This window comes from Erithacus rubecula (assembly GCF_903797595.1).
Source record: "Erithacus rubecula genome assembly, chromosome: 3".
Classification (NCBI taxonomy): Eukaryota; Metazoa; Chordata; class Aves; order Passeriformes; family Muscicapidae; genus Erithacus; species Erithacus rubecula.
Genome location: NC_136689.1, coordinates 34,385,809 through 34,400,594, shown reverse-complemented (window position 1 = coordinate 34,400,594; position 14,786 = coordinate 34,385,809). Strand labels below are relative to the sequence as shown.

Sequence of the window (14,786 nt, the reverse complement as noted above, 5' to 3'; positions counted from 1 at the left end):
CTTCCCTGCACATACCTGCACCCAATCTTTAAAAACCACACAAACTCCCCCCCCCAAAAAAACCCAACCCAGACCCTCTATTTATTAACTGCAGAACTCCAGTATCTACCTTGCAAGATGTTCTTGCAAAATGCTATTTTTCGGTTACACTGTAACGAAAAACACTTTCCAAATCGACAATTCCTCTTATTTAATGTTTTTTTCTTAAGGAAATCACCGACAGACAAACGTCAAGAGCTGTTGGAAAGGTGAGTAGCGTTAGCACAGGGAGATGAGAGGCGATTGCAGAGGGCTCGGTATCCTAGCAACATCCCTTGCAGTTGCCTAATGGTATTTTGGAAGAGCAGCGGCTCCAGAGCGGTTTAAGTGATGAGAATGAGGGGCTGGAGCGCAGCGGAACTCCGCAGCCCGGCCTGAGCGCCCGGCGCTGCCGCTTCCCGGCAGGACCAGGGGCGAGAGCGAGGTAAGGCGGCGGCGGGCGGGCAGCGCTGCCCGGGCAGTCCCCCGCCCGTGCCGCGGGGGCACCGCGCCGCTTACCGACCGCAGGCAGCCCCGGGAGCCGCCGCTTTGCGCTCCTCAGTCCCTCCCGCGCCCTCCCCTTCCCCCCAGCGATATTTTTCCCCCTCGAAGTGAGGCCGAGCCACCGCGCACGGCAGACAGGCCGGCCCCCGGCCACCGCTCCCGCGCTGCGGCCGCGGCCCGGGGCGCCCGCCCTCGCCCACCGCCGCACACCGGGAGGCGCGGTGCTGCTCGCGGCGCTGCTCGCGGCCCGGGCCGGCGACGTGGCCGCGCTCCCGGCGGACGGGAGGAAGGGGCGGGCTGCCGCGCCCGCGCCGGGCGGGGGCCCCGCGCTTCTCCCGCGCGCGGTGCCACGCGGCGGAGCGGCGCCGCGGCGGGAACGGGGTTAAGGCCGCGCGCGCGGCGCAGCCCCGCCCCCGGGCCGCTCGCTGGCCAATGAGCGCGCGCTGGGGCGGGGCGGCGCCGCTCTCGCGCCCGCCCCGGGGTGTGCGCAGCGCGGCGCGGCGCGGGGCGGCCGCGCGATGGGGCCGGCGGCGGCGCGGGGCGGCGGGGCCCGGGCCCGGGGCCTGCCCCTGCCCCTGCCCTGCGCGCCGCCTGCGGCTGGCTGAGGGCGCACCGGGGCCCCGCCGGCCCGAGAGGTGAGGGGGGCCGGGCCGCGCCGCGCCGGGCCGGGGGCGGCGGGGGGCAGCGTCCCGCCCGCGGGGGCGACGCGGAAGAAGGCGCCGGGGTGCCTCCTGTCCGCGGGGACGGGGCGGGGGGAGGCGGCCGGGGCGCTGCGTGTCACCCGCGGCGAGAAGGCTGCAGGGACAGCAGGCGGCCGGCCGCACGCCTGGGAGGGAGAGGCGGCAGCGCTGGGGTCTCCTTGGGAAGAGCGAGGCCCCCGGAGCCCGGCGGAGGGAGCAAGGCGCCCGGGCAGCCGCGAGGCGCCGCTCCCGCCCCCGCTGCGGGGACTTCCTGGGCGGGCGCCCGTAGCCGGGCTGGGCTGGGAGAGCGCCGGGAAGCCGCGCTTCGGGCACGGGCACTTGTTGCCGAAGGACGGCGTCAGCTTTTGGAATGAGGAAGGAGGAGCCAGATCTTCTTTCCAGCTCACCGGTACTCTGGATTGTCACACGTCTCGTTTCAGTGCAGTTGTTGGCCTCCTATGCCGAAATACCTTGATTTGATGGTTTGTATTTTCTGGTAGAACAAGCAGGAATTATTTTGAAAGAAATGCTTACAGCATTAGATGTTCATAGTGGAAAGATACTATTTGTGCTTAGTCGATAGGAAACTGCAGAAGCTCACAGGAATCCTAGATGCAGACAACATTAGCAACGAAATGCATATAGCTGCATGTCAGAAGCATATGAATATACAGAGCAACTAGCAATAAATATGACTTAAGGAGCAGAAGGCCTGTTTGCTAACTACGTTTTTTCTACATTTTATTTTATTTATGAGTTATTCTGGTGTGTTGCTTGAGTGTTAAAGACATGGTGGTAGAGATCAATTTCATTGCTAATTATGCAGCTCTCAAAGGATATTTACATTGTTTCATCATGGGACCTCAGAGCTTCCCGCTTGATTTCTAACTAAGAGATGCATGAAAGAATCAGCTCTGTATGTAGGTTTAATTTAATAGAATCTTAAAGTGATTATGGAATGATAGTGGGATAAAGGTGTTTAAAATTAGAGTTATAGTCTGCATTCTATAAATTTCAAATTCCCAGATTTGCTGGATGCGGGGTTTTTTGGTTTTTTTCGTCATTATGTTGTTTCAGGGTCGGGGTATTGTTTGATGTGTTTTTGTTTAATGTGTTTCTGTACATGGTCCAAGTTCATCAGAGTTTGTGTAAAATTATCAATTTTAGAAGTGGTGGGTTTGTTTTCTTTTGGCAGTGGGGCCAAACTTTTGCTATATATTCATATTCCATGTTTTTTTTTCTAAATTTCCATTGGCTTGTGGAAGTGACCTTAATGCCCTTATTGGAACAGCAGTGTGAGAGCAATAATTTAGATTAACATGTTCAAAGGCTCACCAGCAGGATGCACAGAGGCACAGTCTCATCAGAGGAGTCAGCCCCTGGTTCTGTCACTGGGGAGCCACCAGCCCCATTGCCCAGCTGTGACATGCAGCGAGAGGAGTCCCCAGGAGAGCTGTCTGGAACAGCTCACAAAATCGAGGGGGCTACCTGCCTAGAAAATATGGGTTGTATGGGATGCAGGAGAAAAGCATCTCGTGATTGTACAAAATTATGGGTCCCTCCTGGGAGGGACTAAAGGAAGGTGGTTTGAGGAGGAACAAGTATGGGAAAATAAAAGGATGAGATAAAGGGCTTGATCAGTTAGAAAGAAGTGGCTGGTCAGTCTGTTTGTCTGTCCTGAGCCAGATTGCCACAGCCTGTCCTCTTTTCTCATTAAGGTGCCTTTCTTAATGTTTGGCTGGGCAAGAGGACTCTGTGCCCTGTTCTTCTGTGCATACTGAGCTCTAAGTGCCAGCAGCTGGAGATGCACAGTAAGTTGTAGGTGTACCTGTATCTGCTGTGCCAGCAGCTGGAGTGGGCTGTAAGCCACAGAGGCTTGTGTGTGTGTGCAGTGCCTGTAATGGGAGAGTGGAGTGCCTGAGTACAGTCTTGGCAAGGATGCCAGTGTGTGGTTGCTCGTGAGTATCACACAGGGCTGGCCATGAGTAGGAGTAAGAGGCTTGGGAGCCAGGCTTTGAGGCAGCTGGAAGTGTGGAACAGGTACTAGTGAGATCAGATGTTTGTGTGTGCATGAACACCTGTTTTTATCTGTGCTGATCTGTATGGTCAACCATGTGTGTATGTATCTTTGCATGCACAGCTATGGAAATATGTCCTCAGCTTGACTGGAGCACATGGAGTTGCAGCAGCCTTGTCATCAGTGGGCTGCCAGGTTCAGCAGCCCCATAGCACAGGAAAAATAGTTTTTCTGTAAGCTTGGAGATGTAGAAATTGTTGACTTATGAAATTTAAATTTAGAACCAAATCTTCAATGACTGTTGTGATAGAATTTGAAAATATTTGTTGGTTTGATAGATGTGAATAGGGCTACTTACATGAATATCTAAATATCTGTATTTATTTAAGATTCCATGATAGAGCAGTGGAGCATAAATTAAATTCAAACCTAGCCTTTTATTGTAGGGTGTTTTTTTTACATAGTCTGTTTTTTAACTCAAGAAGTAAAAATAGATGTTTCCTTCTTTGAATGTCATAGATTTATAGCATCACAAAATGGTTTGAGTTGGAAGGGAGAAGGGACCTTTAAAAATCATCTAACTCCTTTAAAGTCCAACCCTCTGCCATGAGCAGGGACACCTTTCATTAGATCAGGTTGCTCAAAGCCTCATCCAGCCTGGCCTTAAATGTTTTGCGTGTCTTCCCCCTGAATAAATCTGTGTGTAGAAAAGAATATCAGCAAGGAGCAGGCATGTTTATCATCTGTCAACTGACCTTCCTTTTAGGCATTTTCTGCTTCTAGTGTAATGCTGTAGTGTTCAGTCATTTTTGCTGTCGAGTTAAAAAACTCAATTTATGTGAAATATCATGATACCATAAAAAAATGAAAATTTTTGTCCTGTTTACTGTTAGAGTTTGCAAACATGTGGTTATATACCCACAAGTGTTTATAGTGACCCATTCTGTTGGTAAAAAATTGGTAGAATGATAAGCAGATTATTTTAGATTGAAAACTGTAACTGGAGGCATTTTGTATCAAATATGAAGTACAGCTACTACCTGCCCTAAGAAATCCTCTTTGTATGTGAAGTACTGCCAAATCAGCTTCTGATTTCCAATGTGATGAATGCACCTTTTTCTTTTCTCAGCATTTCAGCACATTTAATTTTTTTCTATAGAATTCACTTGCATATAATTTCATAGTTAAATGAGCAGCAATTATTTTCAAATTATTTTCATTTTTTTCTCTCCAAGCAAGAGTAATTTTAACAGCTGTTGGAGCAGATAACTGAAATTGTATGGCAGAGGGACACCTAATATTTTAAAAAGTAGAACAGTGGAGACCTTTTCTTCTAGAAGGTGGTGTAGCTACACTCATGCATGGGTTTGTATATTGCCCCACTTTGAATATACCAAAAGAAGGCATTGTTTTATCTTGGCCATCTCCCTGTGTGTATTGCAAATTTTGAGAGGACTTTATGGTGATTGATGGGGAAAGCAAAAACAAAAACATCTTAGTACAGCAGATCCTTTGCATTGTCATAGGCTGCTTGTGTGCATGAGCTTTTTTTATAAAGGTTTTGTGAGTTTTGCCTTTTTTCTTCTTCTATTTTATTTATTTTTTAAGCTCCTGATCAAAATACTCATGTTTTCTTCTCAATTTAGTGGTGTAAAAGACAATAGAAATAAAGCTGAAAACCAAGTAATTTTTTCAAGTCTGAGTCACAAATTATTGTACAGTCAGTTCTTTACTTTGTGATGTCATGTCTAAAGGCAATCACTTGTCTCCACCAAGATGTGGTACTGAATTGAGGGAAGACAATGTGCAGTTAAAAAATTTCATTATGTGCTTGTTTATATTAAGGAACTACAGCTCCTTATCAAGCACAATTATCATAATTTAAGTTTTATATACCCTGTACATTTCTTGATTTTTATTTTGTGCTTCGAGTTGTGTTTTCAATTTTCTTTCCTTTTTCTAGCAGTGTGGAAAGAAAAGCATTACCATGTGTGAGAACTGCTTCACTCTCAAATGGTCTTGATCTGCATATGTGCAGTAAATCTGATGGATTTCTGAAAGTGCCAACCTGACAACATGCACACATGCATTCCATCCTTTGCTTTTCCTTCAGAGAGCAGAAGAACAGACAGAAAGCTGGAATTTGGAGTGTGTGTTGCTGCCCAGTGATTCATGCAGCTTGGGGACAGCCTGTTTCCAGTGCACTGCCCAGGCAGTGAGAGGAGGGGGGGGTGCAGGCTAAATGAGTTGTTTTGGTGGCTGCAGCTCTTCTCTGATCGATGGTTTTTGTCAATGCTCTGTGCAGTCCATAATTTTCTGTTTTGGGCTCCCTCATGAACTAAATTGGCTTCTGCCCACTGTCATTAATAATGATCCTAGTGGAGGGAACATCATTGACTTGTTTATAAGGCTCTGGCTTGAATTCAGTGTGTATTTAATAGTCAATGTTTTTGTAGTTTAGTCATGAATTATTAGAAAATAGCTCAACTTTTCTGAAGATGAAAAACCCTCAACAACTTGAAATTGGTTTTCAAGTGTTTTAATATATTAAAATTCACACTCATTTCTGATGCAAACTCCCTTTATGCAGGCATAGGTTATTTGATTTAATAAAAATGGTCAGCCAAGTCCTTTAGTTTAGTAGCATAGGTGTGCTGATATGAAGGGGTGTTTTTATTACTGGGATAAAAAGGTTTTGAAGTGTAGAAGAGGTTTCAAGGCTGATGTACTTTCTTCTTCTTCTCTTCCTTTGAAAAAGGAGTCTTGCTATATGAAAATTCAGATGTCTTATTCTTTTTTCTGAAAGTCAGTCCTCAGTAATTCCTAAAAGTGTAAGGACAACTGCCCTACTTTGGGAGTAGATTTGCTTTTACAACTCTGAAATCTGCTTGTGATTGACATATATTAAAAATTCCTGTAATATACATTTGGCTGGAGTTTTAAGAATATCTTGTGACTATGTTGTATCTTGACCTGTAGATTGCCATTGATATCATCTTTTAGCTTCATAAAAGACTTGGGTATTACATTTTAAAGTGCAGTTTTGTAGGCTGAAGAGGATAAAAAAGTGTACATATATTGCAGTTTTATAAAGCTACTGCACTTCAGTGTATACATTCTTGTTTAAATTTTGTATAAATACAATTAATAGGTGTTTTTATGTACAGCCACTATCAATGGATGCACAATTTTATAGTTATTTGCATTGCTCTTGTAACTGAATTTCTGTGCAAGCCCAAAGGAGGTGAAACTGAGCTAGAGCTGAGTTCTCTGCTTTCAGAAATTTAGTCCTTAATTTCTTCCTCTAGTTTTAGATTTGATTTCTATGTGAAGTCTAATGTTTTTTTAATTTGGTTTTGACAGTGTCTCACCTTCAGGAGATGGCCTCTTCTAAGTCTTTGATGAACCTTCTGACCTTCACTTTTGGCTCAGCAATAGGATTTTTCGTCTGCTATCTTTTGTTCAGCATTATTCTAGAAGAACAGGTTAAGATCCAGCCTAATGTTCTTCACAATGATCCACATGGTCAACACTTAGCAGATATTGACAACAATCAGCTGCAAGGACAAATGAATTTCAATGCAGATGCTGGACAGCATAAAGGTATTTTGTTACACCTGGCTGATTAGCAAATGTCCTTCCTTTTCATGCATTGCAAAACATTGCTTCTTCACTGCCAAGAATTTATATGAATCATTTTCATTCCTTTCTCCATATTCAGGTTACATCTAAATAACTTTTTTCTCTTGAGGTCTACTGAATAGTGGTTTTCTTTTCTTATATTTTTTTACATTTTTTTTACAGTGGTTTACATTTTTATTACAGCATAAAGTGTAAGCTGGAGTGTTTTAGTACCAATTATGCACATTTCACTGTCCATGAAATATCCTTTTACATTAGTTAAAATCTTTATGTATCAAGTGAAAATGTTTCTTTGGTAGCTTGAAAAACATTGTTTCACACCTCAGATAACTGTTTATTCTTATGGACTGCCTCAAATAAATATATGGTATCAACAATAATAGCAGTTTCATAGTATCCTAAATTACTTCACCTGTTAAATTGTTTCTGGTTTACCATTTGCTTTATGCTTAAAATGTATTTTGCTGTTTTAGAAAATTCATTTTGTGAGTTAACATGAATATATATTAAAGAGCTTATTAGCTTTTTGGCCTTTCTGTGTTGTAATGATACAGTTGTATTCATTGTGAATGGCAAAAATATTCTGGTTTTAAATTTTCATTAGTCTTCCAAGACCATAATGAGGTTGTCTCCAAGTAGTTTTTGGACACAAATCAAGGTTTTCTAAAGTCAACAGTTTCCTGAACAGACACCCATTTTGATATGACTCCTACACTCTCCTTTATCTTGTGAAATTGAAATAGCTTTAAAAATTTTAATCTTTGAGAGTCTTGCTTGTTTCCTTCCAGAATCTAGCATAGAGTTCATTAACTGGTCCATTTGGAAGCAAAAGCCTCTTTTCTGTCTGCCTGTCTTTTCTCATCTAGAAACAGAATATCTGAGGGGAGGTTGCTGTTAGTTTGTTTGGCAGTCATGTCTAATATGGTTTTATAACTTTTCTCGTTTTTTAGATGAGGATAAAAATATTGCAGAAGGACTGTATCACAAGGTGAAAATACTGTGTTGGGTCATGACTGGACCTCAAAATCTAGAAAAGAAAGCCAAGCATGTTAAGGCCACTTGGGCCCAACGCTGTAATAAAGTACTTTTTATGAGCTCTGAGGAAAATAAAGACTTCCCAACTGTGGGCCTAGAAACCAAAGAAGGCAGGGACCAACTGTACTGGAAGACTATTAAAGCTTTTCAATATGTATATGACAATTATTTTGATGATGCTGATTGGTTTATGAAAGCAGACGATGATACATACGTTATATTGGACAATTTGAGATGGCTTCTTTCAAAATACAGTCCTGAACAACCAATATATTTTGGAAGAAGGTTTAAGCCTTATGTGAAGCAGGGCTACATGAGTGGAGGAGCAGGGTATGTTCTGAGCAAAGAAGCTCTGAAGAGATTTGTTGCTGCATTTAAAACGAACAAATGCACTCACAGTTCCTCTATTGAAGATCTGGCGCTAGGAAAATGCATGGAGATCATCAATGTGGAAGCAGGAGATTCTAGGGATACAAGTGGTAGAGAAACCTTTCATCCATTCGTTCCAGAACATCATTTAATCAGAGGGTACCTACCAAAAACATTCTGGTACTGGAATTACAATTACTATCCTGCTGTAGAGGTAAGTCCTGAGAACCTGGTATCCATTTTGTCAAGTTCATCTTACGATGCGTGTGAGCATGTGATGTGTGAATTAGCACCCGGTGAAATAATTGAAGAACAGGATTTGGAATATTTTACATACTAAAGCTGGAAAAAAGAGTCTGGTTCTTCAGTGGATTCTTATTCATTATAAGGCAGCAATCTATTTTTATACTTGTGTTCAGCAGCTAAAGCTTTTCTGTAGCTTAAACCAGCTGTATGATACTGTATTTAGTGTGTCAGAAGGCTGCAGCTTCAGCTAAGGCTGCAGTGCATGGGTAGCTGAGCTGTGCACAGTTCCATCTGTAACTAATTCATAATGGAAATTGTCTATGTGACCCTGTCCTGTCATACCTGTGCTTGGGTAGAGACTGCTTCATCTGGAATCAAAATCAAACTATATTGATGAAGCTTGCTAAATATTAAAAGAATGACAGTTACATAACAATTGTTTCTCTTTGGTGTCCTTAAATACTTAATCTTAGTTCCAGTTGGATTTGAAATATTAGCAAGTCTGCAGTCAAAGCTGCTGAAAAAAAACCACCCCAGACTGTGCTCCAGGAAAGAGGTCTCAAAGTTGAATTTGAACTATAAAATATAAGTAGTGATAAATGTGTTAACAACAGTCCTATAGCTCACAATAATGTCAATGAAATCAAGACATTTCAAACAAAATTCTGCAATTGCTTGTTACAGCTTTCTGTCAGTAGGAAGTTAAATCCTGCCAATACTGCCAAACTGTGTAATATGTCAACAAACACAGGTGCAGGGACACACATGTCTTGCTTATACATTCTGTCTGGATGCTGACGTAAGTAACAGGTGTGTATTGTTTCATATGTAAATGTAGCTCTTTAGGCCTGCTTGCTGCTTTTGCTGCTGTTTAAACACCAGCATCAAAAATTAAGTATGGAAAAGCAGAAAACCTCTGACATTAATGAGGGCAGCTAGTTTTTTCACTGGCTTGATCACAGAAGCAAAAGACTTAGTCAGCTTTATTTTGGAAAGATGCCTTGGCAGATATGTCTGGTACATTTTGCTTGCCTAACATTAACTTTTGAAGTATATGTATGACTGATGGTAGTGAATTTCTTCTCATTAAATCAAGTATGCAGATTTAATGCATTTAGACTCTTTGAATTCTCCCCAGATCTTTAATCCAGGGCATGCTTTGCAATTCTTGCTGATTGTTTTGCTTTGTTTTGTGTTTCAGGGTCCTGGATGCTGCTCTGATCTAGCAGTTTCATTCCACTATGTTGACTCTGTGACTATGTATCATTTGGAATATTTGATTTATCATCTTCGTCCATATGGTTATTTGTATAGGTACAATCCTGATTTGTCAAAGAATCCCGAAGAGCAGAGCAAAAATGGAGCATTGGAGGATAATCAAAAGCTAAAGCAGAAAATTTCAGAGAGCTAATTGGACTTTGAAAAAACTGAAAAGAAGCCAGTATAATGAGTAAGAGTCTCCTCAAACTTGTGCATGAAGTTTATGGACTGAAATTACTCCTGGCAATTCTTATTTCAAAAATCAAGTTGGCAGCACTTCTTGTCACCCTGTGGACATCAGAGTCTGGTGCTGGCTCTGACTGTTGGGATAGGGTGACCTTGCAGCCCTGCTTATGAAGATTTGGGGCCCTAAAGCTGTGAAGTTGAAGGTTGCTCTGGTACAATATCTGGAAGAATTTGTATAAAAATCATAGTGGACAGGTTCACAGATGATCGTACAGTATTTCTGTCCCTTTTTCTGTTTTCCTCTATTTCCTTTCCATTAAGTCAGTTATAATATTGGAAATTGGATGCTGCCCAGTCAAACACTTCATGATGCCTTTCTGAAGTATTCTCAACATCTTGAAGTTACTTTGTGTACCTTGCCCTAAAAGTAAGGCAGAGACATGGAAGTAAAGTCTCCAATCTGCTTTGCCTTAACTACAGAGTGGCAGAATTTCACCTACAAGGTTTATGTGAATTGTTTCAGAAACAGAATTCACTGCTATGAATTACTTACAAATTTTTAAATGCTGTTGTGCAAAACAATATGAAGTTCTTGGGGAGGAATATCTGGAGAGAAACCTGAAACTGTTGCTGTTGTTTAAATTGCTGAGGTGATGCAAGCTGCTTACCTATTTGCCTGTGGCTTTTTTCCCCCCTTTTGTTAACTTATCCTTTTGGTTGAATGGATATAAAAAATCATCTTAGCATTTCTCAGCATAAGGTAGATGTTTTTGAAAATCAAGGTCTGTCTTCCATCCCACCTGCCTCATAAACCAGGAAGAATAGCATCTTAATGAAGTTGCATTGTAACAACTTGGTTTCAGCCACACTTCTAATTAGTTTGTTTCTGTTTTAATTTTCACTAGAGGTTAAAATTTTCAGATATAAAAATGTCCTATTTTAAAACTGCACCAAAGCCAGTTTATTTGGTTGAAATACTTAATTTCACTCTTCGGAACATTTTTTTCCAGTTTAAAAAAATTTCTGTATCTGCTTCTTATTATCTTTTTCAGTACAAAGTGTTAAATTACCTTTTTTCACTGTTTTTGAAGGTGAAGTACGTAGTTATTCAGGTAAGTAAGCCTGAATGCAGGAATCTTTCAAAGTGCATTAGCTTTCTCCACTACTTCATAAGTATCTCTGCCTTTTAACTGGAAACACTTTCTTGGTGTGGGACAAAAGAGGTGTTTTAATTACTGATTTTTTTTCAGAGGCCAAATGTATGTTTTATAGAGTTAATATAAAACTTTCTGGTTTTCTCCTTTTCAAATTGAGTGAATAGCAGTATGGGGAAGGGGAATTTAAGCGTGACATGTGTTTTTATTCCACACTTGAACAAAAGTTTCTTCATCTTTTTGTTATTTTTCACCTTCATCATATTGATGAATTTGGACATAACCTAATTACCTCCAGTCATTGTTTTGAAAAGGGCACATAATGGTAGCAGACAGCCTTATTTACTACTGCTGGTTCTTCAGGATGTTCCTGGAGGATGATGTTACCATAAAGTACTGGAATTTTTTTTTCCAAAGATAGTTCTAGTGGAGATTGGAGTTCTTTCTGTTGTCCAACAGTAAAGTTATGATTTTCTTTCTGTCCATTGCTCTGCAGCATGATGATAATAATTACTGAAACTGTTCATGGTGTTGAAATGCTGCATATATCTTCTCTGCCTGAATATAGGCCAAGTTCCTCTAGCAAGTATTGGTTAAATAGTTCCTGCAGGGTTAAATCTGCTTCTGAAGTACTGATAGGGACACAAGCTTTATTTTACATTAATTAAGGAGAACATTGTAACTGCATTGGTTTAAGAAAGGAAAAAGTTCCCAGTTTGCTGTAGTCAGAGGGGTGCTTGTCCAGAGGACAGTGGATGTTAACATGCTGAAAGGTGCTTCCTTCTGTGAGCTAGATGTTTATCCCACATGCAGCACAAACCAATCATATTGTGAAATCCATATGGAATTTATAACTCCAATTCATTATTCAAACAAGCTGTTAAAATATTTAGGAATACTTAAGGAAGTTATAAAATGAAATCAAGATCCCAACCTAATCTCTTTTAAATTCAGCCCATGTAGATCTGTTGAACTACTCTACAGTCCCTTTGTTTCTGCTTTCTTCAGTTCATCCATGGGGATTTGAAGACTTTCTACCACAACAGGCAGAACTAATCCTGCATATTTTCTGCAGATTTGTGTCATGTGTTTGTCCTGTGCTGTCCTGTGAAGCAAAATCATTTCCTCTTCATGTTCCTTACTGTCCTGAGTATCCTGTCTCTGGCTTTCTGGTTTCATCAGTGTAAGTCTCAGGTGGACAGGAGGAAGCAGGATGTTTGAGCTCCACACAGGTTGTTTGCTGGGGTAACAAGGTAAACCAGCCACTGCTGAGCTCAGAGTGAAGCCTTTTCTCAGCAGCAGTTCTAGCTCTTGTCTGCTGCCCAACTGAGGCTTGTGGGTTTAGCAGAGCAGGGCAGGATTATTCCCTTCCACAAAATGTGCAGGACTTCAGAGAGACTGGAAAAGTAAAGGAGCAAGTTCCCTTTCTGAAGGGAATAAGGCTAAGGACATACTACCTTGTGATAAATGGGTGGCCTATCCAGAGAAATAAGTAGCCTTTTCTTCAAATGTTCAGTCTTTGTTTTAAAGTGTCCTTTTGCATAGGCCTCTGAATCTGTTTCTTTTGCCTTTATAACAGCACTGCAAAGATTTTGTTTTTTCTTTCCAGACAAGCTAAAAAAGTATCAGGTTTTACATTCTGTGATTATAACAGAGACCTGTTGTTCTCTGTTGAATTGTATTGCCATAACCATGAGCTGATACCTCTGGAATAATTAGTTTCCATCTCACTGCCTTCAGAAGCCTCAGTGGACAAGGTTGGAATGTGAACAGCTAGTATAATTTTCATGTACAATATTACACTAATCTTAGTAGTCTGCTATTTCACTCTCAGGTCTTTGTGCTGTGAGAAAGTATTTATTGAGTTTGAGAATTTTCTGCAGCCCAAGGAGACTGTATTTCAGATGGAGAGATTTCCTGAAGCACAGCTACATGGGCTTACTTAGGCTGTGCAGATTATTGCTCTGTGGTTTGGTTTCTAAAAGAGGTTTCTTAATTTTATAAAACCTAGAAGCTTTCATTGGCACCATAGTGATTTAAATTACCCATATAAAAATTTTGAACTGTTTTCATGAAAGTACTATACAGTGGATATGAGAATGTCCCCTAGTGTGACAGAGTAGCATTTTAACCTTGTATTAATAGTTTCACTTCAGAAAGATTGAGAATGGCAAGAAGTTACTGTCTGATCACTGGTCTTAATCAGAGAAGTATTAGTGCTTGTTTGCAGAGAAGAGTATTAATCTTTGTTTGCAGAAAAAGACCAGTTTAAATCTTCTTTCACTCCCAGTTCATTTTTGCTGTCTGTGTTATTTAAGAGGTTACATGCTGGTGATGTTTATACCATCTCTCATTTTGTGCAAGCTCTTTTCACAGTACTTTTGCCTTTAAGGACACTTTCTTTGTTTTGCTTTGGTGTATATTAAAAATCACTTTTTCTTCAGCTGTTGCCATTTCTTCTGTTATGCTTGCAGAAGTATAAATTTCAGTGAGTAGCTGATAGACCTCTTATAAATGCTATGTTATTTGAGCAGGGTGTTTTGTCTTTGTATGACAGAAAAGTGTGGGTTATTTCTCTGCTGTACCTGCTACTGATGCTGAGAGTGCACGCACAGATAAAAATAGACCCCTCAATACAGGACCACTGGGAAAGGCAGTTTTGTCTTTTTTCTGTCAAGAAATCTTCTGTGGAACTCCTAAAGTGTAATTTGCTTTGTTTTACCATATTGTATTTAAAATACTCCACAAATGTTATTAATAGTCTAAAAGAATTGACTATTGCTGCTGGACAGTATGCTCCACTTAATACCTGTGAATGTTTCACTTTTTTCAGTTATAGGTAGTTGTGTTCCTAATGGCAGATAAAAATTGGTGATTTGTCTGGATTGGTCACCGTAAGAATTTGTTTCTTAAATACCTTCTTTGAAGTGCCTTTTACCAATTTTTAGCATCAAAATTAAGTTGAGAATTGAATAAATAAAATAAGTTATCTCATACACAGTTCATGTCTGTCTTCATTTACCCTTCCTGCATGCTAGTGGTGTTGCATAGCAGCACAGTTTAGTCTAATAAAAATGTTCTCACTTTTTCTCTAGGGTGGGTACAGGAATTCAAAAAGCTTTTCTCACTATTTATGATTCTATAATTCTATATTTATACTATTAACAAAATAGTAAGCTACCCAGAAAACAAAGATAGTAGGTTTTTAAGGTGTAAAATGAGTAAGTGCTAGTACCAGATTCACGTAAGCAGGCAGCTGTTTCTGCATTGTCCTGATTCTTCAGTGTCTCTGTATTATTACAGATTTCAGAGTGGATTGCCTACAACTGATATGTCAGAAACAAAGCAAAACTGTCCAAAATTAACCACCTTTAAACAAAAAAAAAAAAAAAAAAAAAAAAAAAAAAAAAAAAAAATTCTCAGTGAATCTCTTATTTCTGAAACAAAAAATACTGCTAAGATTTAAAAGTTGTGCTTTCTAACCTAAATGTGCACAACAGCATTCAGCAGTAAAAGTGCTGGCACTTAGGCAGCTGGGAGGTGTCCTTACATCTGGAACTCTGGTTGTTGGACAAGGTGTTGGCACAAGCACAGTACAGCTATGTGTCATTACCTTAAGTACTGTAATAGACCCTGCTAATACTATTAACCTGGATTAATTAACTATTTCATTTC

General features: G+C 40.9%; 1 protein-coding gene across 2 annotated transcripts; it reads left to right on the top strand.

The window, feature by feature from the left end:
• Nucleotides 1-1,022: 1,022 nt before the first annotated feature.
• C1GALT1 (core 1 synthase, glycoprotein-N-acetylgalactosamine 3-beta-galactosyltransferase 1) lies at nt 1,023-14,107 on the top strand. Of its 2 annotated transcripts, none has more exons than XM_079302117.1 (4): nt 1,023-1,157; nt 6,583-6,822; nt 7,812-8,479; nt 9,713-14,107. In XM_079302117.1, the coding sequence occupies exons 2-4, from the start codon at nt 6,600-6,602 to the stop codon at nt 9,920-9,922; spliced, it is 1,101 nt and encodes a 366-aa protein (XP_079158243.1). In that variant the 5' UTR covers nt 1,023-1,157; nt 6,583-6,599; the 3' UTR covers nt 9,923-14,107. The 2 variants fall into 2 exon arrangements, with proteins under 2 accessions (XP_079158243.1, XP_079158244.1); XM_079302118.1 differs by lacking the exon at nt 1,023-1,157 and adding an exon at nt 1,530-1,684.
• The last annotated feature ends 679 nt before the right edge of the window (nt 14,108-14,786 follow it).

What these genes read in the sequence shown, in the direction of transcription:
- C1GALT1 (XM_079302117.1), top strand. Translation starts at nt 6,600, where the DNA reads ATGGCCTCTTCTAAGTCTTTGATGAACCTTCTGACCTTCACTTTTGGC. An exon ending in AGATGCTGGACAGCATAAAG is followed by an intron (nt 6,823 to 7,811) that starts GTATTTTGTTAC and finishes CTCGTTTTTTAG; the next exon opens with ATGAGGATAAAAATATTGCA. An exon ending in ATTACTATCCTGCTGTAGAG is followed by an intron (nt 8,480 to 9,712) that starts GTAAGTCCTGAG and finishes TTTGTGTTTCAG; the next exon opens with GGTCCTGGATGCTGCTCTGA.